This window comes from Tympanuchus pallidicinctus, unplaced genomic scaffold, assembly GCF_026119805.1.
Source record: "Tympanuchus pallidicinctus isolate F22 unplaced genomic scaffold, pur_lepc_1.0 scaffold26, whole genome shotgun sequence".
NCBI lineage: Eukaryota > Metazoa > Chordata > Aves > Galliformes > Phasianidae > Tympanuchus > Tympanuchus pallidicinctus.
This window is the reverse complement of record NW_026294743.1, coordinates 13,297,093-13,323,820: the sequence shown is the minus strand read 5'-3', so window position 1 is coordinate 13,323,820 and position 26,728 is coordinate 13,297,093. Positions and strand designations below refer to the sequence as shown.

The following is a 26,728-nucleotide window of genomic DNA, read 5'->3' as shown; positions in this document are numbered from 1 at the left end:
CCAGCCTTACTCTGCTTTCCCAGGGATTTGCACTCTTATCTCTAGTTATTGCTCACCAGCACTTTTATCTGTCAAAACCCTCTCTGCTGCCTTAGCAACATGCATCCAGGCTCTCTTCCAGCTGACATAAGCTTCCTGCCACCTCCTGATGACAAGTGCTCCCAACATTTCCAGCTGTCAGCCATTCAGCATCTGCCGCTCGTGTCACTGGGCTCTGCACTTAGCCATTTGCCTGATGCTGTGCAGTGACAATGACAGCACCCTGACTGCAGTCTGTTGTCTACTTCTGTGTTCAGGCACTGACAGTCAGGGTTACTGTTTTTAATTCAAGGTAGCTTCTGCTGTTTTATTTCTATGCAAGTACATGTTTTCTTCCTACTTTATCAGCTATTTAAAGTACTACCGTAGATCAGTAGCTTCAGTAGAGAAGTATCAAGTTTACTCAAAATGTTTCTCTTCTCATTGGATTTTGAGCAGGTGCAGCTCTTCTCCCTGGTTCTACCTTTCCATTTATTTATTTATTTATTTATTTAAAGCTGTTTGTGCACTATCTTTTCAGTAGTATGTCAGAAATGGCACATCAACTAGATGAGAATCTCACTCTGAGTTAGATAATGCTGTTACAATACTCACCAGCACCTTATTCTTATCTCTTTTTTTGAGTGTTTCTGTGTGTTAAGTTTTCCACAACCTCTTCTAGTTTCTCTTTCTACTTGAGAGGATCAAAGATAGAATGAGTGTGGGAGACAGACAAGCAGGAGGGGAGCTCGTTCTGCAAATGCAGTGAGCCTGGGCCTTGGTGCTCCACTTATCAAGGTTACTGAAAAGCAAAAAAGGTGGCTGGACTGAAGTCCTGCTATTAGGATATTCTTTTTCTGACTTACCTGCAACCATGGAGCAGTTCACATTTAGACACAAAATGCCCATGTTAAGTTATTGTTAGTAGTTATTGGTAGGCAAACCTAAACTAGGTTGCAGAGCTGTACTAGCATAGGAGATGTGGTTCTAGATGTTTCACGTGATCTTCTCGAGCTTCACATTCAGTCTTTGCTCCACATTCCATTTTGAGAAATGTCATTATGTAGGTGACTTCATAATGAACCTGATGAGGGATGTGAAAAATAACAAGGGGTTCTTCAGATACATAACCAGTAGGAGACAGACCAAGGACAGTGTTCCCTCTGTGATAAATGAGGATGGAAAACTGGCTTCCTCAGACATGGAAAAAGCTGATATTAAAAAAAAATCAATAAGTGCTTTGCCTCAGTCTTCACTAGTGGTCAGGCTCCTCCCCATGTCTGCCAGGACCCTGAAGTTCTGGGTGTGGGTGAAAGGAGTGGATTACATTCCACTGTAAAAATGGAACAAGTCCAAGACCTCCTTGTGCATTTGAATATATATAAGTCCATGGTCCATGCATCCCAGGGTTCTGAGAGAGATGGCTGGTGTAGTTGCTGAGCCCTTCTCCATCATATTTGGTAACTCATGGTTGTCTGGTAAGGTCCCCAGTGTCTGGAAAAAGGGAAAAATTACTCCCATTTTTGAGAAAGGTAGAAAGAGTTACCCGGGGAACTACAGGCCGGTGAGCCTCAGCTCTGTGCCTGGGAAGATCATGGAGCACATCCTCCTAGAAGCTATGTTAAGGCACAGATGAGACAAAGAGGTGATTCGAGATAGCCAGCATGGCTTCACTAAGGGCAGATCGTGCCTGACCAATCTGGTGGCCTTCTATGATGGAGTGAGGCATCAGTGGATGGGGGAAAGGAGTAGGATGTCATCTACCTGGACGTCTGCAAAGCCTTTGACATGGTCCCTCAGCACATTCTCTCTAAATTGGAGAGGTGTGGATTTGAAGGATGGACTGTTGGATGGATGTTGGCTGGATGCAGCCAAAGGGCTGTGATCAATTGTTCTGTGCCAGGTGGAGGCCGGTCACAAGCGGTGTCCCTCAGGGGTCGATCTTGGGACCGGTGCTCTTCAGCATCTTCATCAATGACAGATGATGGCATCGAGTGCAGCCTCAGCAAGTTTGCAGATGGCCCCAAGCTGAGCGGTGCAGTCGATGCATTGGAGGGAAGGGAAGCATCCAGAGGGACCTGGGCAGGATGGAGAAGTGGCCATGTGAACCTAATGAGTTCAACGAGGCCAAGTGCAGGGTGCTGCATTGGGTCGGGGCAACCCCAGGTATTGATACAGACTGGGGGAAGATCTCCTTGAGAGCAGCCTTGCAGAGAAGGACTTGGGGTCCTGGTGGACGAGAAGCTGGACATGAGCTCTCAGTTCTTGATTGAGGGACTGATTTCAGTGCAGCATTTTCTTATGAATATCTGAAGTCTGCTTCTGTGGAGAAGTCAGGACATTCTATTTCAGTCTCCTGTTAAGTCATATATTCTAGTGAAATGCTGGAACAAAAGAGTTAAGGTAATTTTAAAACTTCAAGCTTGTTGGTGAAACTGTGATACCTCTATATGCTCACATTTTCAGCAGTCTAGATCTTGCTTCCAAAATTCTTGGATGCCAAGTATATTAAATATTTTGAGGACATATGTGGTATCTCAAGCAGTGGATAAACTTCTATGAGCATATAATAGCATTAGATACTATATTATGCTGCCTCCAACAAAAATAATTTTTAGTCCTGCTGTTGTGTAACGTACTTGAAAATCAAAAGCTAAGTATATGTTGGGAATAGATCTTATGCTTCAGTTATGTGGATGCTTGAAAATCCATGTTCTGTTTCAAAAACCCCCATAGTAGTAAAAAAAAGAAAAAAAAAAAAAGAAGCACTGAGCACTGTTCATATCTCTGGATATTGCAGAGTTATAGATCATAGAATGTATAAGATTCTCTTCAAAATCGTTTTCTTCCCTTTCTCAAAACAAATTAATACCCCTCACCCCTAATTCTTAAATTACAGTACGTCTTTCTGATTTTTTGGTTTGCCCTAGTTTCTGAAAATATACCTCTCTAAACACTTTTGCTTCACCTATTACACCTAAACTATTGTTTTGCTTAGTAAAGTGGCCTAACTTAATTCAGGTTTGTGCCTCAGAGTAAATTGAAATGATTAATAGCTCAGTGTGTGTGCAGTGGTATGAACCCTCCAGCCACTAAAGCGCCTTATCGTAGGCATACACATTCTTTGTTATGTCTGTTCTGTAAGACATTGAGCACAACACCTAACCTTTGTTGATTTGTCTTTCTGGACAGCTTTCCCGTGCCTACGGCAACTGGTTTTGAAGTTAGCTCCACCAGCTGTGCTGCTGTGCAGTTTTCTGTGTTGGATGGTTATTTTTGACCAGCTGCATTGCTGTGCAGCTTTCTGTGTTGGATGGTTATTCTGATGGCTGTGAGAACAATGGGCTGGCTTACTGACTGCTGAGGTGCTCCTCCTGGCTGGGAGATAGGCTTGTTGGCTGACCTCCACCAGTCGCCTGCAACTCTGCTCAGAGATAAAGGCTCATATTTTCCAAGATATCCAGGTGATTTAGGAGCTCGCAGCTCACCCTGAAGGGGCTGGATGCATTTGGAAAATGTTACCCTATTGAACCTTACCCCAAAGGGACGTAGCACGGGCTAATTAATGTTTGTAAGGCAGCTTGAGGTCTTGCATTCCTGTGGTGTGAATATCTTGCACTCTTCGTTTAGAGGCAAATAAGATCCATTCCTGCGGTTGTGTCATCAGACAGACAGTACTGATTCTGCATCTGTTGATAAGAAGGCAATGTGTAAATAAATCATACGAACATATCTCTGAAGCCTAGAAATAAGAGCTTCTGGCTCCAAAAACAAAAGCTTTGGCTGTCCAACCTGAGGGAGACCCCTTACTGTTCTGAAAGTGATCAAGCCATCACTCCTTCTTCGGTGTTACCAGCAGTGGCCACGTCATGAGGACTCACAAAACTGGTAGATGGTGAGGGCAGAGCAGAGGCAGCAGACAAAAGGCTGTTCTGCCACCTTCCTGTAGATCTCTCATGCTACAGCAGGCACCAGGAGATGATGAGGTAGAGTCATGGTAGCTCTACTCTTGGCCAGTACGCTGGGTGACTGTGGAAGGTAGCAAAATGTCAGGAAGAGGGTTGAGATGGGTGCTCCTTAACCCCAGTGGAGGAACATGGAGTTAGAATTGTAGGACTGAGATGTGTGGGTGATATGCAAGGGAAGGCATCACAGAATCATAGAATTGTCAAGGTTGGAAAGAGCATCCAGCCCAACCATCAACCCATGCCTGTGATTGCTCTACATCTCTCACTGCCATATCCACACAGTTCTTGATGGTAACTGCATCACTTCCCTGAGCAGTCTGCTCCACTTTTTCTGAGAAGTTTTTCCTAAAATCCAATCCAAGGAGTGCTGTACCTGTATGCTCTATACGCTGTCTATACTCTCTAGAAGTCTTTCTATTCTCCTGTTGCATAATAAGAATAATGGCTGTGCCTGGGATGACTGGTGTGTGTCTGTGGTGCTCTTTGTTGCACTTAACTCCCCCTCCAGTCCTCAGAGAAAATCATTAATGTATTTAATTAATTTAAATGTCTCTTGCTGAATTTCTCACACAGGCCTTTTCATTTCTTAAAGCTTGGCTATTAGAATTGTTGTGACTTATGCACAGTCATACTGCATGAGTCCTTTAATAAAACATACTAAGTGAGAGTGTCTGTACAAGAGGGGATGAGAGAGAGGCTGAATAGCTTCTCTGTGAATGTCTGAAGTGAATGAGAAGCAAGAAAGAAAGGAAAGGATTAAGAAGTAACAGACGAATAGAGATGATAAATAAGGAAGAAAGGAAAAGACTGCAAGGAATGGTGCTGATAGATTTAAAATTTGAATTTGGACAAACTTTTTTTTTAATATTTCTTGCACGCTTGGGGAAAATGAGAAGTTGGGGGGAGCCTTGGATTATAATCATTGTGCTGCCTTGATTATATACATCACGGGGTTATCCTTGGATGTAAGTCTGTGACAGAGGGACACAGGCCCGGGAAGGAGAAAAAAGGAAGGGGTATGAAAGTGAGCTCTGGGAGAGGGGGAAGGGCAGAAAGCTGGCAGATAGTTTTAACCAGGAGAAAACACAATGGCAACGATCTGAGGAGGAATGGTAATTTACTGAATTTAACCAAATCAAACGAAATGAGAGACACGAGAGTATCCAAAATGCCAGACAAACCACGATGGTGTGATGGAAGGCACGCGCTTTGCTCCGCGGCAAGATGAGACGAGTGGCCAGGGGCCGGACGGAGGGAGGCGGACGCTCGGGTCCCGTCCGCGGCTTCACCCCACTGCCTCTGCCCGCCAGGTCCTGCAGGGATGCCGCCCACTCCCCTCCATCAGGACACTCACAGAGTCCACAAAAGGCCGTGAACAGAACCGAAACATTAACTCATTAACTCCCAGCGGTCCACGTGATGTTCTGATGTGGAATAGTGACAACGAAAAATCGCGAAACCACAACAATACACCGTTCTGATTGCTGTGGTCTAGTGATGAGGACATAAAACTTGGAGTAGAAAGACATGCTTCTTTTCATGACTGCAGAGGAACCTGCTGGGTGGCTTCTGGGCGAGTTACTTTACCTCACTGTGCCTCATTTTCCTGATCTACAAAACAGGGACATTAGTGCCTGTTTTTTGAAGGCAGTCTGAGAAACTTAAATGGAAACTTCTGTATAAATGTCAAGTATGATTATTGCTCTTAAACTAATCCATTGTAGTCGACTGCTTTCATAGTTTTTATGAAAGCAAATACAATGGAGCTACACAGTTGGCTGCTTAACAGTGTTTTTTTTTTAATTAGAGGAAGACAAAAAGTGTCTAAAAAATGCAACAGCAAGTTGTGTTTTTTCATCAGTTGGAAACAAATTTCTGCCATAACTGAATCATGCTGTATCAGGTAATGAATTTACTCCACACTAAATGCAAAACACTGATCAGGAGTAGCAAGTCCTGATCACTTTTTACATGTTGGTTTCACTCTTTGCATGACACAAAGATTTTCAGTTGTTTAGTGAATAAGACTAAGGATAAAAATGTGAAAAATGTATGTGTTTACTTCTTTACCAGCATCTGCCAAATGAAGTTTCCTCAGGCTGTGACTCTGAAATTCTGATTTTTGTTTGAAGAGTTCGCAATGTCTGGCTTATACACCTTTGGAAATGGGTTGTATAACATCAACCCCGATGTTCTCTTTCCTCAGTGTGGAGAATGGTACCCATCTTTTTCCACAATGCTGTTAGAACAGCTCAACTCAGGAAGTGTGACTCCTATTACTCTTCATGTTTGCCCAAGCCCTGTTTATGTGAAAGGTAATTCCACCTCTACCAGCTCACTCTGAGGCTGGATGGTCCCAGTAAGTCCATCCACGGACACATGCAGAAGGCTTTATATGTAAGGACAGAATGCTGCTAATCCTGGTCACCAGTTACACGACCGGATTCAAATGTTGGCAGATCTGGTTTATTCTTGTTCTCTTCCATGGTTTTGCTGGTGTAACAGTGTTTATTTTGTGGTGGAAGGAGATTTTTTTATTTTTTTTTTAAGACAGAGTGATGTCATGGTTTCTTTTCGTACATCCACACCACTTAAGTAAAGATCTCTTGTGTAGTCTTGCCCTCGGTATGACCCCAGAGTGAATAACTTGTGACCTGTCTGTCTTCATCAGCATCACTACTGCTACCTTCTAGGATAGCCCAATTAAGATAATTTTATGGTTGCTCTCTTAGAAGAGGACTTAGTGTCAGCTAGGCAGGCTGTGTGGAGCAGTCCTTGTTGTTGGTTTTGGTCCCCAGAGCCTGCATTGCAACTGCTGCCTCTTCAAAGCACTTTCCTTCACCAAGCAGCACAATCCCATTTTTCTGCAGGCTTGCCTCCACCCGCCGGCCCTTTTTCTGCGAGCTAGTTCCCTCTAATATATCCAAGACCCATTTAGTGACAGGTGTTAGGTGATGTGCTGAGGGAGATGGGTAGAGTTATGTGACATCTGGATGATGATGGACACAGTACTGATATGAAAGTAATTACTCCCAAGCGTGAGAAGACTCAAATCTGTTCCGGGAAGCTATGTCCATTCAGAAGAAAAATTTTAAAGCAAAGTATTGGACTTTAAACTGTTTCACAAAATGTGAAAAACCAGTTTGGAATTGAGGTGCTTTGGGTTTTTTTTGTTTGTTTTTTTTTTTTTTTTTTATTGTTATTGCTATATTTCTGAGGATGCTTATGAGGACTGATCTTGTCTTACTTGCTCAACGTCCTACCATTGTTTGTATGGGATATAGTAAACGCATGAAGATTCGGGAAGATGGCAGATAAGAATTTTTCTGAAACAAATTAAATTTCGATTTTTTCTTTCAATACTCATAGGTGAAAAATCACACCAAATACATGAAATGATTATGATTATTTACTTCTAAAAAAAATCTGGGGTTGGATTTGCATTCTCTCAGTGAATGGCTAACATAAAGCACTGTCCTTGTAAATACTGGGTTTGTCATCCTCTTAATGAGGGTGAAAGGAACTTTATATGTGGCAGGTGGCAGCAGTGGCAGGTAAGATTATTTTTCACAGAACCACATAGTCCACTTTGGTTGGAAGTGACATTAAAGATCATCTAGTTCTAGCTCCCCACCATGGGTATCTTTCTCTAGAAGATGCTCAGAGGCCCATCCAGGATAAGTATAATAAAACTCTAGCAGGAAATGCTTTTCCATAGAAAATATTTGCAGGAAAAATGCTGAAAGACATTGCTCTAGTTACACTATTAGGGTAGTGCAAACGGTTTATTTTCTAAATAGGAATACTGAAAGTGCACACAAAACATACTTTATTCTACCATTTAAATTATTCTGAACTGTTGGTAACAAATCAGGTTTTTGTCTACTCTTGGACAAGTGTAAGAAATGGATAAATGGGTATGATTTTTAAGCAAGTGATTTCATTGCTATTCCACATCAGCAGAGTCTTCTGAGATGGGATGAAACTGTAGGCAGTCAAAGAAACCACAGAGAAGTTTTCATCTCGAAGTGCTCAACAGAAATCTATTAAAATGAGGTAAGTGTACCCCAACCTTCATGTTACATGGGTTGGTCTTTGGGGAAATGAGGTACTGCATGGTTTTCTTAATTGCAGCCAGCATCAGCAGTTTCACTGTTGGTGACCGTTGGTCATTTGGGGTAGAAGGGTGAATCTTGTTTTGCCATGACAAGGCGCAGTTGGACACCTTTTTCCCAAAACAGATTAAAGTGAATTTGTCCAAGAACAAGTCAAGACAATAGGAAAACTATGATGTAAAGTTTATATACAAGAATATAACATTTATCTGGAGTATTTACAAGGCTAATTAAAGCAATATTTTACAACTCTCTCAGGTTAACCACTAGGTATGTTACAGTTAGGCTGCAGATGTTTAATTTGCAAAATAAGAAGAAAAAAGTTGCATTCAGATAAACCAGTTCCAAAACCTTTTTGTTTTTTGTTTTTTTGTTTTTTTTTCTCCTAAGAAAAGGGCTCAGTCTTGTGGAAAACAAAACTTGAGAATGGCTAATATACCCTTATTGGTGCCTATGTATCACATGCAAGAGTTGTAACATGACCTTTATAAATTTAATATAGATGGCAAGCCATTTCACCTCAGTGAAAGAGTCGTACCCCTTGTGGCGGGCCAGGCGCACACATCTGTCTTCCCGTCTCCTACTTTTGCACAACAAACACGCATGTATACAGAGAGGCAGCAATTAAATGAACCAGCAATACCAAAACGAAGAAGGAAAAGCCTCAGGGAAGAGTCACATTTGCAACCATTTAGAACAAACAAACAAACAAACAAACAAACAAAAAAAAAAAAACCCAACTGTTAAGTGAGATAGTTTAATACTTCCCCAAAATAGTCATGATATATATATTTTTATTACATTTAACCTATGTACAGAAACGGAGGGCTCTCCCCATCTTGGAGATTGGTTGCTGTGTCTCCTGGCCAGGGCATCTCAAGGCGCAGAGAGGCTGAAGAAAGAAGGCTGGGGAGGTCTGGAGAGCTTGGGACAGAGGAGGCCGCTGGAAGCCAACACAGCCAAAGCCACTAACACTGCAGTTTGCGGATGCTGCGGGAGAACCGCTTGAAAGCCCGCTGCCCTTTCTGCCACCGCTTCAGCGAGGTGATCACCAGTTCCCCAGCTTGCTTTTGCCCCATCACCAAGTAGGGGACGTTGATGTCGTTCATCTCGTCACAGGTACACTGGAGGCCACCTTTCAGCCAGAGCACGATCTTTCTCAGATCTCTTTCGGTCAGCCCATTCAGCTTGTAGATGGTCTTGCTCTTTGTTTCAGGGGTGATCTTGGTATCCCCATTGATGTAGGCAATCTCCTTCACTTTTATCTTCAAGGCTAATAGAGCAAGGGGAGGAGGGAGGGGGGTGAGAGGGAGAGAGATTAAGAGTTTTTTTCCCATTAGTGCACATAAAGAGGACCTGGGGAGGGAGGTGCTCTATTGCTAATTAAACTGTCAGGGCTGACAGAGGAGGCAGCAGGTGGCTCCATTTCTAAAGCCAGAAAGGGCATGCAAGTCATTTCAGTTTGAATCAACCTTAGGACTGAGGGTTTTGGGGTTTCTTTTCTCCTCTTCCCCCTCCCCCTCTTTTTCCTTCCTTCCTACATTAATATTTTCTTCAGCTTTTCTCCTGTTTGCAAACAGAGGGAGGGCAGCTTTGCTATGTTAAGCAGCACTCCAGTTTTTGCTGGGATGGGATGTATTCCTGAAACCCTAGAATATGAAGGGGTGGTGGGGAGGTGAATACCTAAACCTAATCTGAAACCTGATCTCTACTGCAGCTGAAAAGTTCTAAGCTTAATTTATTAGGCTGGAGAGGATTTTAGGCAAACCTGCAAGGAAATGATATTTCACATACATTGTTGTTTCTTTGAAAGAATAGATCCCATAGAGGGCAAATTGGTCCAACAGCTGCATTTGATTTGGTGAAAAAAAAATGAGGAGGGGGATACAAGACGCTTTAAGAATCTGTGGGGCACATTTAGCTTTAGGAGGATTTATCTGAGTGCAGTTTGCCAGGCCAAAGCTATTGGTTGTTTTAGCAGTTATGTCCTGCAATCAGAGTTCCACAGGTTGTGGGGTTTTTTTGTTTGTTTGTTTTGTTGTTGTTATTGTTCATTTTAAGAGACGCTTTTGAATTCTTGCAGATATTTCTAGTACAGATCTGTTTCCAGGTATATAAATATATATAAATTATTTAGTTATTATAAAATCTTTATATATATATAAATACTGCCCTGCTATGATTCCCCTCCTCGTTCCCCTTTTCTCTTGAAATGCTAATATGCAGATAATGTACCCTTCAGCTGCCTGTGTTGAATGGGCTTTCTCATCCTCTTCTAACCCCAGATCTTCACATTAAGTTTACATCCCCAATTTTCTGTGCATTACGTTCTCTGTCAGATAATACATAGAGCTTCATTCTTAATCTGTGGAGAAAGTCTTTCTTTCTTACTATATGCCATGCAGCTCTTTCTCATATGTCTATGTGAAGCTTTGCTGTACTTCTCCCCAGGCAATAGTCCAGATGAAAGATTCCTTTTTTCACTATTTTCTATTCGGCTTGGTTGCAGTGTCCACATAAAAGAGTACTACTTTGAAACAGCACACAGGAAAGGACTATAAAAGAGCCGATTTTTTCTCAGAGATGCAATTCTGTGTTTCATGACCAGAATGGTCAGATGCAACAGGATGGACAAGTCCATCTGCAGATGAGACAAAGCCCTGCCTTTATTCAGGCATGTCTCTCTGACTCCACTGGGAGTTTTACCTGCTCCTAATCCCTCAAGTTTTAATCGAGGGGCTCTGCTGCCACTTACCAAAGTCATTTTTGCAGAGGTTTTCCATGATGTCATTATCGTCCTCATTTTTGTTCTTGCACGCATCACAGACTTTGGGTGCTAGAAATACAAGGGACAGTCCTTGTCAGGCTCAAGGAGAAAGGAACAGCAGGTGGCGTTGGGAACCCTTCGGGGAAACACGACTTTTCCAGCCGGACAGCCTGACCGTGCGCCTTCTCCCTTTCCCTCACTTTGGTCACAAGCCACTGGAGGAGAGCACAGAAGGTGCTCTTAGGGTCACGCTAAACCAACATTTTTCTTTCTTACTTTTTTTTTCCCCTATTGCAAAAAGAGCAAAAGCGGGTGGGGGGAGCTCCCCAACCCCATGCTTCAGCAATGATTGCTGCAAGAGGGGGATGCCCCCATTACTGTCTCAGGGAACCATGTAGCTCCAGCTGGGGGTCACAGATATTCTCCACGAGGAGGTGACTGCTGCCAGCCTCACCACCTGGCACACCTGAGGGGACGTGAGCAGCTCTGCAGAGCCGAGCCCAGAACTTCGTTTCAGAGCTGTGGGGAAAGGCAGCGGTTCCCAGGGCTGGGGTGCCATGGAGGGAACCTCCTCGAGCCTGACCGAGCAGCGGACCCAGCATTGGGGCAGCCAGCTCTTACCTTCCCTGGTGACTGGGAGAATGTGGTCACTGCTGGCCAGCGGGATGCAGAGGTCATTGTCCTTGGGGAAGCGGCTGCAGTCCAGCATGTCGGGCCAGGGGAAGCCAAAAGCAGACATCACTGGCGCGCAGCTCTCCTTCACCTCCTCACAGAGCGAGTGGCAGGGCTGGATGATCTCGTCCAGGTCATCGATGCAGACGGGGGCAAAGAGGGAGCAGAGGAATTTCCTGGTGTCGGGGTGACACTGCTTCTGCACCAGCGGGATCCAGGTGGAGGCCTGCTCCAGTACCTCCTGCACCGTCTCGTGCCCCAGCAGGTTGGGCAGCCGCATGCTCTGGTACTCGATGCCTCGGCACAGGAGCATCGGGGCGGGGATGGGTTTGCAGTTGGAGCGCTTGTAGGAGAAGTCGGGCTCCCCGAAGGGGAAGAGCCCGGCGGCCGAAGCCAGGCACTGGGAGGCCAGCAGGAGCAGGGCGCAGAGGCGGCGCGGCATGGCGGGGCGGTGGGCTGAGCGGAGTGCCGAGCGGCCCCAGCTCAGGCTGCTCTGCTGCCTGACGGACGGAGGCTCTGAGAGGTGCGGGGGCCAACGGGAGTTCTCTGGATGTTTTGTATGCAAATGGCAGGGGGAGCGGGGGGCTGGGAGGAGCTTGGTGACAGCCATCCGGAAAGGATTGGTCACTACTTTCTTGCTCTGCTTCGGCTCGGGGGGATTGTCTTTTGGCAGGAAATCCTTAAAAGTGTGTGCGTGGGGAAGGGGCGGAAACATCCCCGCGAACAAAAACCCCCGGAGCCCCTTGTCCGAGCAGGGGCTGCGGGGCCGCTTCGGGGTCGCGGCTGCTCCGCGATGAGCTGTGCAGCTCCCCGAGCCGCTGCGGAGCGGCTGGACGCTCCTCTCTCCTCGTCCCCCCGTGTCCACGCTTGGTCCGTTCACCGCCGACGGTGAAGTGATGTTGCCGGCTCACTTCCCCAGTCTTGGACGTGGGAGCAGGAGGTGTAAGCCACCTCACTGTGGGAGAGTGCAGAGTACCCCCACTTGTAGCATCCAGGGCAGCGAAGGGCAAGGGGGGGGGGGGGGGGGGGGGGGGAAGAAAATGTGAACCACAAGCGTGCTCCTTACCCCTGATGGAGGCACCTCCCTGCCGACGGGGCTGTCCCGCAGCTGTGTTTGAGGGTCTGAGGATGGACCCCTATGGAGAAGCTCCAAACCTGCACCAAACCCTCCTGCCCAGCCTACTCCTGCGAGGTGCTGAAGACAGAGGTAGGCAAACGCTGGATGTGAAGCTTCTGGACCGACAGTCCTCTCTAGATCAGGGATTTTTCCTCAGCTCTGAGTGTCCAAGGGTTTTTGACATTCCATTTCTTGGCACATTCTTCCGCATGAGACTGGCCCCATGCTATGCAGGCACATCCCTTTCCCTTCTGTCTTCACCTAGAAGCTCCCTCAAAGAATTATGTTTGTGCTGATTTGTCACAAAGAGAGAAGCAGCAGACAAAGCACTGAGATCCCAGAGCAGCTCTATTGCTTGGATATTTCTGGCATTTTTAATAATATTATTTATGGGATTATTATTGAAGAGAGTAGGCCTGTGTAGTATCATTTTGTGGTAAACCACATTCATTAATCAGCTACTGAATATATCTTCTTATAGAGATGTTTTATGGGAAACCAGCCCTTCCCATAAAACCCTTATAACTTCTGTAAATTGCAGAGTCCCTATACATCCAGTTTTGGTCACTGTCTGTGGCATAAGAAAGGGAGGAGACGTGCAGCATCCACCGAGAGGGCAAGGGGCAGCCATGCTTGCCTAGTGGCTGCATTGCTGCCGTGGGCTAGCAGCTGGTACCTGTTTGAAGCCAGTGCCAGTCATTTCAGGGAGGGTTTGGAGGATCTTTCCTATAGGGCATGCTCATGGGTGTGACTTCCCTGTAGACCAGCCTCTCAAACACTGAAAACAAATACCATGGATGTCCAGCACCCTTTGTGAAAGTGCTTAAAAGCAGTCAATTTCCTACAGCTCCACATATTCTTGCCGTCTATCTGTGTTCAATTCATTTCTTTAAGCAACAGATCTCAGCCTCAGTCATCTTCCATGGCACTGAGCCCCACCAAATGGACTTCTGGTGTCCATTTTAAGCCTGTTTTGCCAAGTCCTGAGGAATGCCAGAGGTTGTCGCCGTTGCTGCTTGCAGGAGATGTCACCTCCTGAAGGTGGTCCCACAAGCCTTGGTCCCCAAAGTCCTCTTCAGGAAAGAGGATCTACTAGCGTGTTTACTCTTACTCTAAATGAATGACAGGGATATTTATTAAAATGACCTTTTTTTGGTAATTTTTAATCTCTCTCCTTTTTTTTATTTCCTGACGTTTTTTTGTGTGCCACTGACAGCCCTTCAGGTGGAAGTCAGTGTGGTCAGAAGGCAACTTGCCAGCTGCCTATGCTACTGTCTACAGATCCAGCTAGCTGTGCAGACTGCAAGCAAGCACCCAAGATCTGAAGAGACTGTTTAGACTACAGATAATAATTGCTTTCTACACCGGAGGATAAGACATTTCTGACAGAAATCTGCTCAGTTTTTTCCACTTAAGTGTTTGCTTGCTTGTTTGTTTCCTTGCACACCTTTCTTTCCTGCATTTTTTCTTGGGTTAAGCTTTGATTTCAGATGAGGTTTTATGAGAACTCCCTATTTCCACTTCTAATCAACTTCGGCAAACTCATTTACTATAAATTTGAAATGACCTGAGATCATGTAAACACGACCAGCCCAAGCTTGCCAGAACCAGGCAATCCCTGTTACCCTCGCTTTGCCCTCTTGCAAGGAAAGTGCTGAAGTAGGAGGCTGAGCTCTGTTCTTGTCCATGCAACTGGGGTAGGGCTCCCTGGGTCTGCAAAGCCAAATGCTGTTTGGGGGCTCAAAATTACACAGGAGGCTCGAGTGATCCCCGGTGAGATGGCTGCTGTCTTCCCCTATGTTTGCCTTCCTCTTCAGGAGCAAAACAAGACTCATGGAGGCCGTGAGTGGATAGCCTGGGGTCCCCATCCTAGAAAACAAACTGTGAAGGAATAGTCTGATGGATACTAATGAAAATGAATTAACTGTGGGGAAAATGAATTGACTCCTTTGTTCTTGAGAGCGATCTCTGCTGTCTAAACAGCACGTGTGGTCTGTGTCATCGATATCAAAGTCATGGTGCCACTTTCTCTGTCTCAAGCCTTAGTGTGAGCTCAGATCTTCTGTACCTCTTTCCGGCCTGTCCTGGTAGTTGAGAAGTGGCTGGGGAAAATGCACTGATGCTGGTGTAGTAAAAAATGGACAAGACCTGCTCCAATGCAGGCAGCATGAAATACTGTTGGTCATTCTCTTCTTTGTATATTCTTCTAAATCTGCTTCCCTGAGATCACTTACTTTTAGATCCTTTACCTGGCTATACAGTGCATGTGAGGACCACTCTGCAGTCCTCCACGGCCTGCTGACATGCTTTGCTGGTGTGATGAGTTTGAAGTAAAAGCCTGATGCTTTCCTTAGGTTGAACCCTGCTCCTTTACTGCTGATGCACAGTCAGTATCGTGCTTTTTGGCTGCAAAATCATGGGATAAGCTGTGGCTGCAGGGTACCGTGAGCTGCTGCAGCTTGCATCTGGGGTAGCCAGACCAAGCAGGCTGGAGAGATCCTGGCCCTGGGGACTCAGTAAGCATAAACTTGGTTCTTAGGCAATTACCCTTTGGTTAGTAATATTGTAGAGCAGAGTGGAAAAACTGTGGCTTTTTAGCTCATTCTTGTCAACCTGTGAAATGGCAGTGGTGAGGAAGAAAGCTGGTTTTCTTTCCATGGTGGAAGAAAAATATGATGAAAATGTTTGCTTTCCTTAAAAAATGTCTAGTGTCAAAGTATCTGAAGATTATTATTACTTGAGTTTCACTGTTGCATTTGTTGGGGAGGGGTGGGAAATACTATTGCGCATGTTTTGACGTGAGGCAGCTCAGCAGCAGATCACTCCTGACTGTTTCAGGGGCTGATAAGGTGGAACTCAACATTGTCCAGATCTGGGATTGGGCAGCAGTCTTATTTTCTCTTACCGCAATGTTTCAAAGCTCTGTTGTCAAAAACTGCATGTGCTGTAAGTTCATCTTTTTTCTTCCCCCTCCCTGTCCTGAAAGGAAACCTAAAGAAATCACCTAGCCTTTCTTTTCTTCATTTACAGTTCTCAGTGAGGAGGCAGCAGCCATGCATGGTGTAGTAAGCAGCTCACTTGGGGCGCCCAGGATGTGCTAAGCAGTGCAGGTTGCTATGTGCCTGAGGGGAAATGATTGTCTGGCAGTATGAAAGAAGAACCTCGTGGTGGTGATTGTGCATGCTGTGTAGTTATTTCTTTGTCCAGTGACACCAGGTATCGACGTGGAGCATGCACTGTTTCTACCCGCTGTTCTTGGGCTGTTCTGTTCTCCAGAAGCACTGAGCTGAGGACTGGAACTAGCCCGTATGTAATCTGTGTTTGATGTTGCAAAGGGTGCAGATCAGACTGGGGCTGATTACTTTCAAATTGAAAACAAACCCAAGTCGCAGCAAATTTCCTAGTTTTTCTATCTGTATTTTAGCACAATGGTTCACCTTGCAGTTAGTATCTTAAAATCCTCAGGCAAGTTTTGCCAGTTCTGAATGTTTTCCACACGAACATTATAAAATATTATTCCACACCTTGTGTTCTTAATGTTGCTTTCTATTTTCCTCATCTCACATTAAATGGTAAAAGTAGGTACTTGGATTCTGTGCTATACACACATACACATATATTTGTATATAAATTTAGATCTATATGCGTGCTAGTGCTTTAGCAAGTTAAGATCCTTCAAATTTATCTGACATACATCTATATCTGGCTACAGTTTTTGTCGTGGTAAGCATTTTTTGCTCACGCAGAATGTCTGTTTGTGATTACTGCTCCTGTTATTATCTATCTCATCTATGTGCTGGATGACAATTAGAGATAGCAGAGACCACAGCCTACATGGCTCCAATGGCACGGTACCTGGTGTTCCTACTGTATTTTATTTTAAAAAGCTATAATGTAATATATCTTTTCTTTTCTCTTCACAGTATTTTCTGCTCTCCCCTCCTTGTCCTCCTGCAGTCTGGTAATAGCAAGTGCCTTCAGTGGCGAGCAGGGCCCTGCTGCTGGAGCAAAGACAGTGCTTATGGCAGGGGACCTGTGCTCCAGGTAGGGCGTTCATGCTACAGGAGGGAAGAAAGGAAAGTAGCTGCTTTCCCATGGCAGCATTGGGCAGGAATGCTACCTTTATCGTCTGCAGTAAGACTTTGGTACTTGTTGCCAGCCATGAGGGGTCTAGCTTCAAATTTCACTCTTTAAATCAGGAATTGGGCAGGCTTTGGCCACCTATGTCTTAGGTAGGTCTCTGTAGCATTCCCCTGATCAGTGACTTGCCACTGCTTGGGAGCACCTATGGGTGCTAGTGTGTGGGTTTCTTAGCTCCAGCCCCATGTTTGAGCTCAGCAAGGTGTTTCAGACAACAGGTGGCTTTTGCTGATTCCTGTCAGGTGACTTTGTCTGCACCGTGGACACGTGATGGGCTCTGGTGTTGATCTGAGGGCTGGGGATCTTGTCGTGCTACAGGCTTGTGGGGAAGAAGCTGCTTCTTTGCCTCTGTGGTGCTTAACAGAGAAAACATCTATAAATGAGTGTGGGAATGGGGCAGATACAGAAACCCATCTTAAGAACCAATTCCTACTGTCAGGGAGACGATCACGTTTACAGCTGAATAGTCTAATGGCCTCGAGGATTGGGCATGTGTTAGTTGTTGAGAGAAATAACTCCTGAAGAACAACTTGTAACAAAACATTCTTACACGAGTAAAATCCAGAGAAGCTGTTGCCTAAAGCTATGCTGTTTAAAAAATATTATTAAACCTGATTTAAAATAAAGCAGTGGGACAATCAGATCAATTTGACGCCATAATCAAATCAGCAAATGAGCCTGTGTTAGATTGTAGTTAAATTACAAAGTGATTTAAATCACCGAGCCATTAGGCACATACATCAGTAATTAAAATGCATTTGGAGACTGTAAAATTGGTATTTCCATATATTTGTTTTTATAAAATTCCAGATGTTTGAGGCCCATTCTGAAGAACCTGATGTAAGACCAGTTTGAGTGAAATAGCTGATGATGGTGTTTACATGAGTACCGTTCAAGAACTTCAGGAATTATAAAAAAAAAAAGCAGCAACGGTCACTTAGTGAGCACTCATCAACAAGGAATATATTCAAACTTTTAGTCATTGTCTCCAATTTCTTCTTTCTTATACTATTTGCCTCCTTGCAAGTTTGAAATTCAGTTTTAACTTTCTGGACTTCATACAGAAAAGTAAACTTGAATAAGCTTGTAGAGAAACCCATCTGACATGCATTTTGAACACTCTTCTTCCCCATCTGTACTTTTTATTTCTTGATACATGCAGATGCGTGCAGGTAATTTAGGAAGAAGGGATGAGGGATGCTAGCTCATTTTCAAATGCTGAGTTGCTCGTACAAGTTTCCTTTGATCTGTGTGTTTCTCAATTGCTTGTCATAAACAAATATGATACACAAGTGGTGTGTTTTTCTCTTACCTCATTATCTTAATTTCCTTCTAAAGAAATTGCAGTGTGCTAGAGCAGCAGCTTTGCTGAGCAAAAATCTTGCTTGCTAGGTTTATTGCAGACTCTTATTCAGATACGTGTGTTTTTATGTGATATGAAAGTGCTGCGGGCTGAAACTTGGCTGTAAGATTAACCTAGCCAAGGGATCTGACCTTGGCGTCCATGTTGGTGCTTGGTTGTCTGGTTGAAACTGTGTCGTTTTGAAGGAAGCTGTGTCTTGCAACCCATGTTCCCAGTCAATATTTAGCTGGTTTGATTGACTACTGCTAGGGAAAACTTAGATTTGTGTTTGGGATGGAAAAGGTGAGAGCATAATTCTCTGGTTTATTTGTTTAAGATTTCCTCTCTGTAAGGCTTCAGAGCAAACAAAAGTTTGTGTAGTTGCTGTAAGTAAGGTTGCCGCAGAGGATGTTTTAGATTCAAGATAAATACTTAGGCCTGTGAGAAGAGAGAGAGATTACATTGTTTAGTGAAATTCTGTAACATGGAAAATACAGATACCTTGGTTTACACACTTGTATCCTTAGCTGCTTAAGAGTTACACGTTTGGAACTTGAAATTGTGCCTGGTGGAAAAAGATGAACCAAGCTGAAACAAGTCTCCATTGTGGTTCAGCCCAGAATGATCCTTGCAATTTCAAATTAAAACCTTAAGAATGATAATGTTAGATCAGATAATAGGTTCTCTTTCACTCGGATTTCTGTCACCTGTGTCTTTTTTCCCCCTTTCTTTCCTCAAGTGCAACATGTCTCTGTGGGCCTTTAGATTTCAGCTGGTGCTGCATTGCACAGGCACCCAGGGAGTGCAGCTAACAAAAGCAGCTCATTCTGGTCTTGGGTCATCAGCTAGGTCGAGCTCAGGCATCTTATGTTGCCATGCATATGAACAGCTGCTGATCCTTTCTGTCGTGCACCCCAAAGTGACAAAAGTCGCTGTGCCGGCTGGGACGGCCCCAAATCCAAGCGCAGCCGTCCTTGGGGCAGCCACCTTCTCTGCCCTGGGGAGAGGTGGTGACAGCGTCACGCAGGGCTCTGCTCAGCGCGCGGCTCCGGGTGCCATTAGCCGCGCTCCAAGCACACATCCCGTTCCAATTATTCCCAGCACTGGGGTCAGCGACCTCACCCTGCTGTTACATCATCCCATTGCCCATCTTAATAGGGACGTTTCTCTTCTGCCTCCTTCACAAAGAGCCCACTGACAGTTCCCAGGAAACCTTTGTCCGCTCCATTGCAGCTCTCACCCGCTGGGGGCCTCAGCCCTGGGATTCCTCCCTCTGCTTTGTGTCACTAGCCACGGGCATTTTACAGCACCATTAACCCAGGCCCCAGCACAGGCAGGAAGGTTCAAGGCAGTCTGCCTTCCCTCCTACCCAACTTTTTTTTGCCTTTTTTTTTTTTTTCTTTTACTATAGAAATATCATCTTCCAGTCTTGGCTATTAAAATTTGGTGTGCTCCGACACAAATGGAAAAAGTGAGGAAGGAAATCTTAGGGTGAGGCATGATATTGAGTGATGTTAGCCTTGGCTCGTGTGTTGTGCAGAGTGATCTTCAGCCCTGAAGATTATCTCATTGTGGTTCACCTGAGGTGTAATTAGCCTCCAAAGTGATCTGAGAGGCTCCAGGAATGTGCAAGATGTGCATATCTGTGATTGCTGTTCCCACGTTTAGGCTGCCCAGATTTAGGGATTGAACCGTTCTTCTCTGTGAAGAGCAGGGAAGAGCCTAATTGAAATAGAAAATTGCTTTTGTTCTTCGGCCATATGCTATGTATGGAGAACATTTGGCCGGTATTTGGTTGCAAGTTCCCCTGGATGGCTTTTGCACTAGGTCTGTGTCTCCCAGTGCACTTGTGCAGGTTATTTTAATATCCTTACTCATGCTCTGAGTGGGACTGGCAAAACCGAAAGGTTTAGCTCTTCAGACTGCAAAGCCAAAATAATCAGGCTTTAAAAAGTAATCTCATTGGACATACTCATCTGTGCTTTGAACTGTTTTGACAACAGATTTCATCCCCCTTGCTATCTCCCAGAGTTCCAGACACAACTGAGCTCACTTCTCGCTAGAAACCAGAGCTGGTCTGCAGTACATATTTCATTAGGGAGAAGGCAGGGACTGGGTAAAAGGCTAGTAGACATAAATATGCATTATGGTGTTCAAAGCATTCTTTTTCCCCCTTGAAGTATTTCTTAGACCAGTTAGGTGAGAAATTCATTATATGTGAGGATTTTGTAATAGCAAAGTGAATTAGCTGTTTGCAGACCTGCTTCCCTCTGTAAATGGGAACGTGCCATGCGACAGTGGGCCGGATTTTACTGTTCTAGGCATTACTGATATAGCTGTTTATTCTCTGAGCCTGGAAGAGATCCAGCAGGATTTAGTTTTATGAGGTTTAATGTAAAGGTGTTGTATTTCATGAGATGAAATCATAACACAGCGGGTTTGCAAGAATTCTGAAAGATTATTTTTTCAGAGTGTTGGCAAGCACAATTCTCCTGTGAATTACGTGTCTGAAAGAGAAATGTAGATCTTCTTTCATTGGGTTGAAATGATAAGTAATCCTTAATCCTTCCTAGATGGCCTGTGTCATTAATGCTGGCCATGCACGCAAATGTGTGCAGGTAACAGCTTTAATTCTGTAATGCTGTGCTGTGCGTGGCTGTGTCTCTAGCTATAGGAGCTATCCACATACTTGAAACGCCTGCTGTTATTTTTGGGATGTGTCTCTGAATTCAGCTTTTTGCTAGCCTTCTTGATTTTGTTAAGAAGGGAGAAAAGCATCTGGCATCTCTGACCTATTTATAGTTGTAGAGGGCCTAATAATATTATTTACTGCATCTGCAATGTGTCCATGAATACTTTTATTGAGCATGATCAGAAGATTTTCCCTGGACTGTTTAACTGCAGAGAATGACTATTGAGCAGTTACTTGAGGTTTCCCTCCTTATGTTTCCTCATATATTAAGCAGATGATATCTCACTGATTTAATGGTGGCAAATCCCAGCTACTTTTCTCTGCTATATAGCAGTCTCCCCATTTAATTTGCTTTGTTCTGGAAAAGCAGAAGAATGGCTCGAGGAAGAGGCTCAAGGCTGGGAAAAACCTGGCTTCCATTTTCAACTTTGCTTAATTCAGTGTGATTTTGAACAAATCATTGTATCTCTCTGCATATGTTTTGTTTTCTATTAAAGGGGCTTAAGAAAATCTGCTTGCCCCAGAGGGACATTGTTAGACTCAGTTCACTAATTCCTACCCCAAGGCCCTTTCAGTCTCCTGCAGTACTGAGCTCTGGAACTTACCTTATTATTTAGCCCAGCATGGGGGAGATATTCAGCCCTGTTATCAGTCTAAGCGAAGCTCTGTTTGGGCCGGATGAATGGTCACAGGTAAAACAAAATCCTCGGTTGTGCTTTTTTAGGACAATGTATCTTCAGCCTATGAGGAAAGCTTGCATCTTGCTGCTTACAGATTTCTAAACATACTTGGGGTTTTGCATATGAAATACATATTTCATAAGGAGAGGGCAAATGCTGACTACTTAACACAGGTCTGATTTAGGAGCTGGTTTAGAGCATTTACATCATAACGTACTCTTGAACTTGGGTCACCCACTGGAAGCATCGTATTGTTGGCATCACAGATGGTCAGAAGAGGCAGTGTATCTGTTACTTTGCCCTTCTGTTTGTACTTGGAGGTGACAGAAATACGTAGCTGTGCTACTTTTCTGTTTAAATTTACACAGAACCATTTGCAGAGGGGACCTTGCACACTGAGCCTCTTGTTGTAGCTGGGAGCTTAAACTCAAAATGTCTTTCAGACTGGCATCCATTAATCAAGCACTGCTTTTGAAGACGTAAATCTGATATCCCTGATTATGATTTTTTCTGTATTGATTTCAGTGCAGTATGTTCTTGTGTCCTCTGGCAGTTGCAAGTCCCACTGATGGAGTGAATCTCCTGCCTCCCTCTCTAACAAAAAAAAGAGAATGGTACTGACTACACATAGATAAGAAATTTCCTCTATGTTTTGCATTATCGTTAAGAACCATCACATAAAAACACTTAGGGAAATATTACAAGCTAGTATGGAGTAACTAATTTTTGGCTCTGAACACCATATAAGGAAGAAGTAGATGAGGCTCTCAGATGGCTGGAAGGAGCCAGCCATGCACAGACCCTGGTCTCTGTGGGAAACATGAGCTGGCCTTGTATCTGCTGAATGGATAACAAAGCCTCCTGCAGGTCTTATGCCCTGCTTCATGAGATTCTGATGATAATATAAAACCTGATACAGACGATGGAAGAGATACTGAGAGGTGATGATCTGATAGTCCTGGGCTCTACATGGCCCTGTTTGGTGAGAAGTCTTGGACCAGGTGGTCTCCAGTGGTCGGTCTCCCCACCTCAACCGTTCTGGGCTTCGGTGCATTTCTGAAGCCATGAGAAGTATGGCTGTGTGGGGCAGTTGGAGCCAGCAGTGCCTTAGGAGAAACTGGTTCTCAGAAGTCTAGAGTCACCATTCATGAGCATTTTAACTGCCTGGTTTTTGAGACTCTGGAATACCGCAAATACACAGACTCATATTGTGGAAGCATGTAAAATGGAACATCCTCTGGTAAAAATAAATCAAACAAAGAAAGCCTGCCTGTCTCATAACAACAGCACAATGAAACATGAAATGTTCCTTTCCTTGAAACTCCAATTTTCTGTGATTTATTTTGCCAGTCTGTAATCAGAAATAGCTGCTCCATCAGAGTAGGGAATGCAAGTAGAGCTGAGGTCAGAGTTTGACACAAAAGTGATGTATGAGCAGGAGTCAAGGAGGAATTCTGAGATCCCAGAATAGAAAACATGCTGTAAATATTAAATTCAAGGTGAGAGGAGTTGCAAATACTTCAAATTATGGGTTCTAGGGGAAAGTGAAAAGATGATTTCCAGAAGATAGCCAATATGAGAGCCATCATTAATCCCTAGTGGGCACCTAGAATAGCACACTGAAGTGCTCTCTGATCAGGTTTTTCAATTTTGGCTGGTCTATATACAAGAACAAGATCAGTAATGAAAAGTGTTATTCTTTGCTAGTGGCCCTGAGAGGAGAATTTGACTCTGAAAATGCTGGGAGGATACAATAATTTTCAGGAATTGGATTCTTAAAAAATAAAACAAAAAAAAACCAACCCAGCTTCTAAAGTATGGAAAAACACTGCATTTTCATCTGCTCTGGGGATGAAACATATAGGGTTTCAGAGGAGATGAAGCCTCCTGACTGTGCTGAATCCCATCCTTCCCCTAACAAATTTCAGGCCATTTGTTCATAGTGCACACTCCAGCCAAATCCCCCAGTTCCTGGGGGTAATGGCACTCTTTGGACACAGTCTGCCATTGGTTAAGCGCTTTGCTGTGAGGAGCTCTTTTTTATTGCACTGAATTGCTCAAGCTTTGCTGGAAATCCGAGGCTTTGTCTGTGTGCATGTGCATGGATACACTTGTAATAATTCTGTATTTAACTGTTCCCCTGTGTGTGTATGTGAATGTATCTGTGTACAGACATACTCTCTCTGTATATTCACATTCTGATTGTGTGCAAGTACACACAGAAGACAGATTGAATGCAGAAGTTGCTTTCTTTTCCATTTTATGCAGCTAAAGAAAAAGCATGCTCAGCACGGTTGTAGTGCATCTTTACAGTTTTTTCTCTTTTATTTAGGAAGGCAAATATATATATGTGTATATTAGTGCAAAAATGCATAGACAACTGTTCATAAGCAGTGTATCTGACTTCCTTACCAAACAGCCTGTGTCCCCTGCAGTAATCAGTAGTTCCAGGCAGTGCAAGTGTACACTGATGCAGAAAGTGTTCTGGAATAGAAGGAAGGTTTTTTTTTTTCTTATTTCCCCTTTTCTTTTTCCTGAGATTTGTATGCTTGTCCTTGCAATGAAAATCAAGAGGTTAAATAGGTGGCTTTTTTTTTTTTTTTTTTTTTTTTTTTTTTTTTTGTAATTCATCATTGTTTCCATTGCAAGAACATCCCAAACTTTTGGAATGTATCTGCTCAGTTACTGTGCACTTGGGTTTCACCGTCATATTGCCATAACAATTCTCCCTGCATGAGCAGTACATGTTGGAGTGATTGATGAGATGCTCGTTCATCCCAGGAAGAACGATTTACTGGGATAATTGGCCCATGATTTCATAGAAGTGTGTAGGATGTCCGACAGATAAAAGATGCTTTGCATCTGATTATAATCCCTTGAAGCAGTTCTTCTGCACTGACTGGAAGCCATGTAAAACATGGGTACATCTGTGAAATCCAAATCAGGCTCCTTTATTTTAGCTCACACCTAAGGAAGAGAGAAGTTGCTACAAACAAGTGTAACTCCTGAAGCTTGGAAGTACTGTTTTTGATGGCTTCTATGGAATAAGGCAGGAGCTGTGGATGACTTAGTACTGCGCAGGAGCCTTTTCTACTAAGGTTTAAAACAGAAATCTTATTGACTTTAGTTTCACGAGGCAAGTTGGAGCAGGTGCACTCAATATCCACTACCCATAGCAACAGTCACATCAGACAAACAGTTTTTGAAATGTGGCGATCTGGTTGTGAGCTGCATAAAAAGCAGATGATGGAATGCTCTGCTCCTGCACTTGTCTGTGACTTCCTTCTTTTTCTTACTTCAACCCTTTGTCTTTAATACAGAAGCAGAAGTTTCTGGGAGGCTTGCTTGTTTTCTGTCCCAAAATTTGCATAGTGACACAGAGGCTGCAGGTCCACTGTGTAGGCTGGGCATTAGCTGTCATGGTAAGATTTGCAGTCCTGAATCTCATAAGTGATTTGTAGTGAGTGTTGTGCAAATAACCAGCTACTATGTACGATGGCATAATGACAATGCAATGGGGAGCAAAGCATATCCATAGGACACCATTTGCCTCTATCCTCTCCTCAGTTTATTCTCCAGTCACCGGTTGCTCTAGCATACCCAAGATGGTGTGTGATTGCTAAGGCCATCATCTCTGATTCTGCCTCCCACTCCCCAGAAGTGGCCCTGCTGCATATCCAGTTGTGCTGGCCGTCCAAACCAGTGCCGGAGCCTCTGAAGACACTGTGCCTTTCCAAAACTATGTGGTGAAGATCATGTACCTTTGCAGACCTGTGCTAGTAGCCAAAGGGGCTGCCTATATTGATTTACTAGCGGGGCTTGGGCGAGGGCTGTGGGAGCTGGCGGGAACCTCAGCTCAGTAATTTCTTGGACTCTGCAAGGGAATGTGTGTATCTGCCTGGAGGGAGAAAGAAAGCTAGGTTTTTAAGGAAGATCACAATCTGATTTCTCTTCAGTCTGTGAAAATAATACACTTATGCAGAGCAACCTCTAGCTGTAGGCTTTTCAGTTTCCGCTTGCTTCCAGTGAAGATGTTTGAAGTGTTTTCTCTATGGTACAGTATGTACAAAGTTTCGCTGATGGATTAGGTAATGTTTGAATTTTGTATGAAAATGTGTGCAATTATCTCTCAGAGCTAAAGGAAAGGCCAACACATCCATCTTTGATCAAATACACATGCTTTTATTTTCCGCTGTGCTGCACACACAAGATTTAGTGATTTTTAAGTTGTACTTGTGTAGAGATTGCATGGCACATAGAGCAAGCTTTTCAGTAAATGAAACTACACAATCTGGTGTTAATGAACCACTGAAAACTCCTGCATTTTCTGATACACAGTTCAAGTGCCTTTGGAAGCTTGATCTAGCTGCATGGGTTTTGATTTTCATTTCCAAAAGGTGCTAATGGAGTAAACAAGTTCTAAATATTGGAGAAAACATATTTGGCTAGTTGAAATTCTTGAAGCCCATTTCTCTTTGCAAACCTCACACTGGTGATTAAGACTGAAGAATACTTTAAGCCTTTTGTCTGCAAGGTACACGTCTTACGTAGGGTTCTGTTTTAATTTACTGCACTTGTATGCAGGTTTTTCAAACTAGTCACAGTGGTCTCCTATAAATCACAAGAAATAGTCCACCCTCAATACCCTTTCCAGCCCTACACAGTGAGTCAAGGCTTGTCAAAGACCATTTTAGAAATCTTGAATAAATCTGACATTATGTTGAGACAGCTGTTAAATATATTTCTTTCTTTCCCCCCCAGGTTTCCTTTCCCTCACTATGAACAATGCAATTGGTTTAGTGCTATTTTTAGCCTGACTTTTCATTTCAGTCAGATGTATTCCTACCTTCCATGAAAACTTAAGTTAATTTATTCTAACATGAAAAATACTGGGAAAGTCTCTACCCCCCACAAAAGATTTTACAAGCTGAACTGGAAGCTGGCTTTTGCGCATACACACTCCAGATGCCCACATCCACCATTAAAGGAGTGAAATTGGATTTCAGGGTGCAGCCTTACTTTTACGCACCTCTTCCTTCTTAACAAATGTCTCTTCTAAACAAAAATGCTGGCAGCTGTTGGAAAACTAGCGTTTGTGTCTGAGGGCAGTTTGCTGTAGTCTGCAGAAGGGATGGTGGGAGTCTGCTGATTTTCTTACTTCATTAATAGGTTTTTGTCTAGCATGAGAGAGTGATGGTTTTTTGTGTTTTGTTTTGT

The 26,728-nt window shown here is 43.9% G+C and overlaps 1 protein-coding gene and 1 long non-coding RNA gene across 2 annotated transcripts in view; one reads left to right on the top strand and one right to left on the bottom strand.

Annotated features, from left to right (window-relative positions):
• Positions 1–7,739: 7,739 nt before the first annotated feature.
• On the bottom strand, positions 7,740–12,270 carry SFRP2 (secreted frizzled related protein 2). The gene is made up of 3 exons (XM_052690402.1): positions 11,490–12,270; positions 10,857–10,937; positions 7,740–9,374 (listed from the first exon to the last, which is right to left on the bottom strand). Exons 1-3 carry the CDS (start codon positions 12,253–12,255, stop codon positions 9,070–9,072), a joined length of 1,152 nt encoding a protein of 383 aa, XP_052546362.1. The 5' UTR covers positions 12,256–12,270; the 3' UTR covers positions 7,740–9,069.
• A 2,185-nt stretch (positions 12,271–14,455) lies between these two features.
• LOC128084403 (uncharacterized) overlaps positions 14,456–26,728 on the top strand; it is a 39,267-nt gene continuing 26,994 nt past the window's right edge. The window contains exon 1 of the long non-coding RNA XR_008208519.1: positions 14,456–16,701. This is a non-coding gene — a long non-coding RNA (uncharacterized LOC128084403). The remainder of the gene's footprint in view (positions 16,702–26,728) is intronic.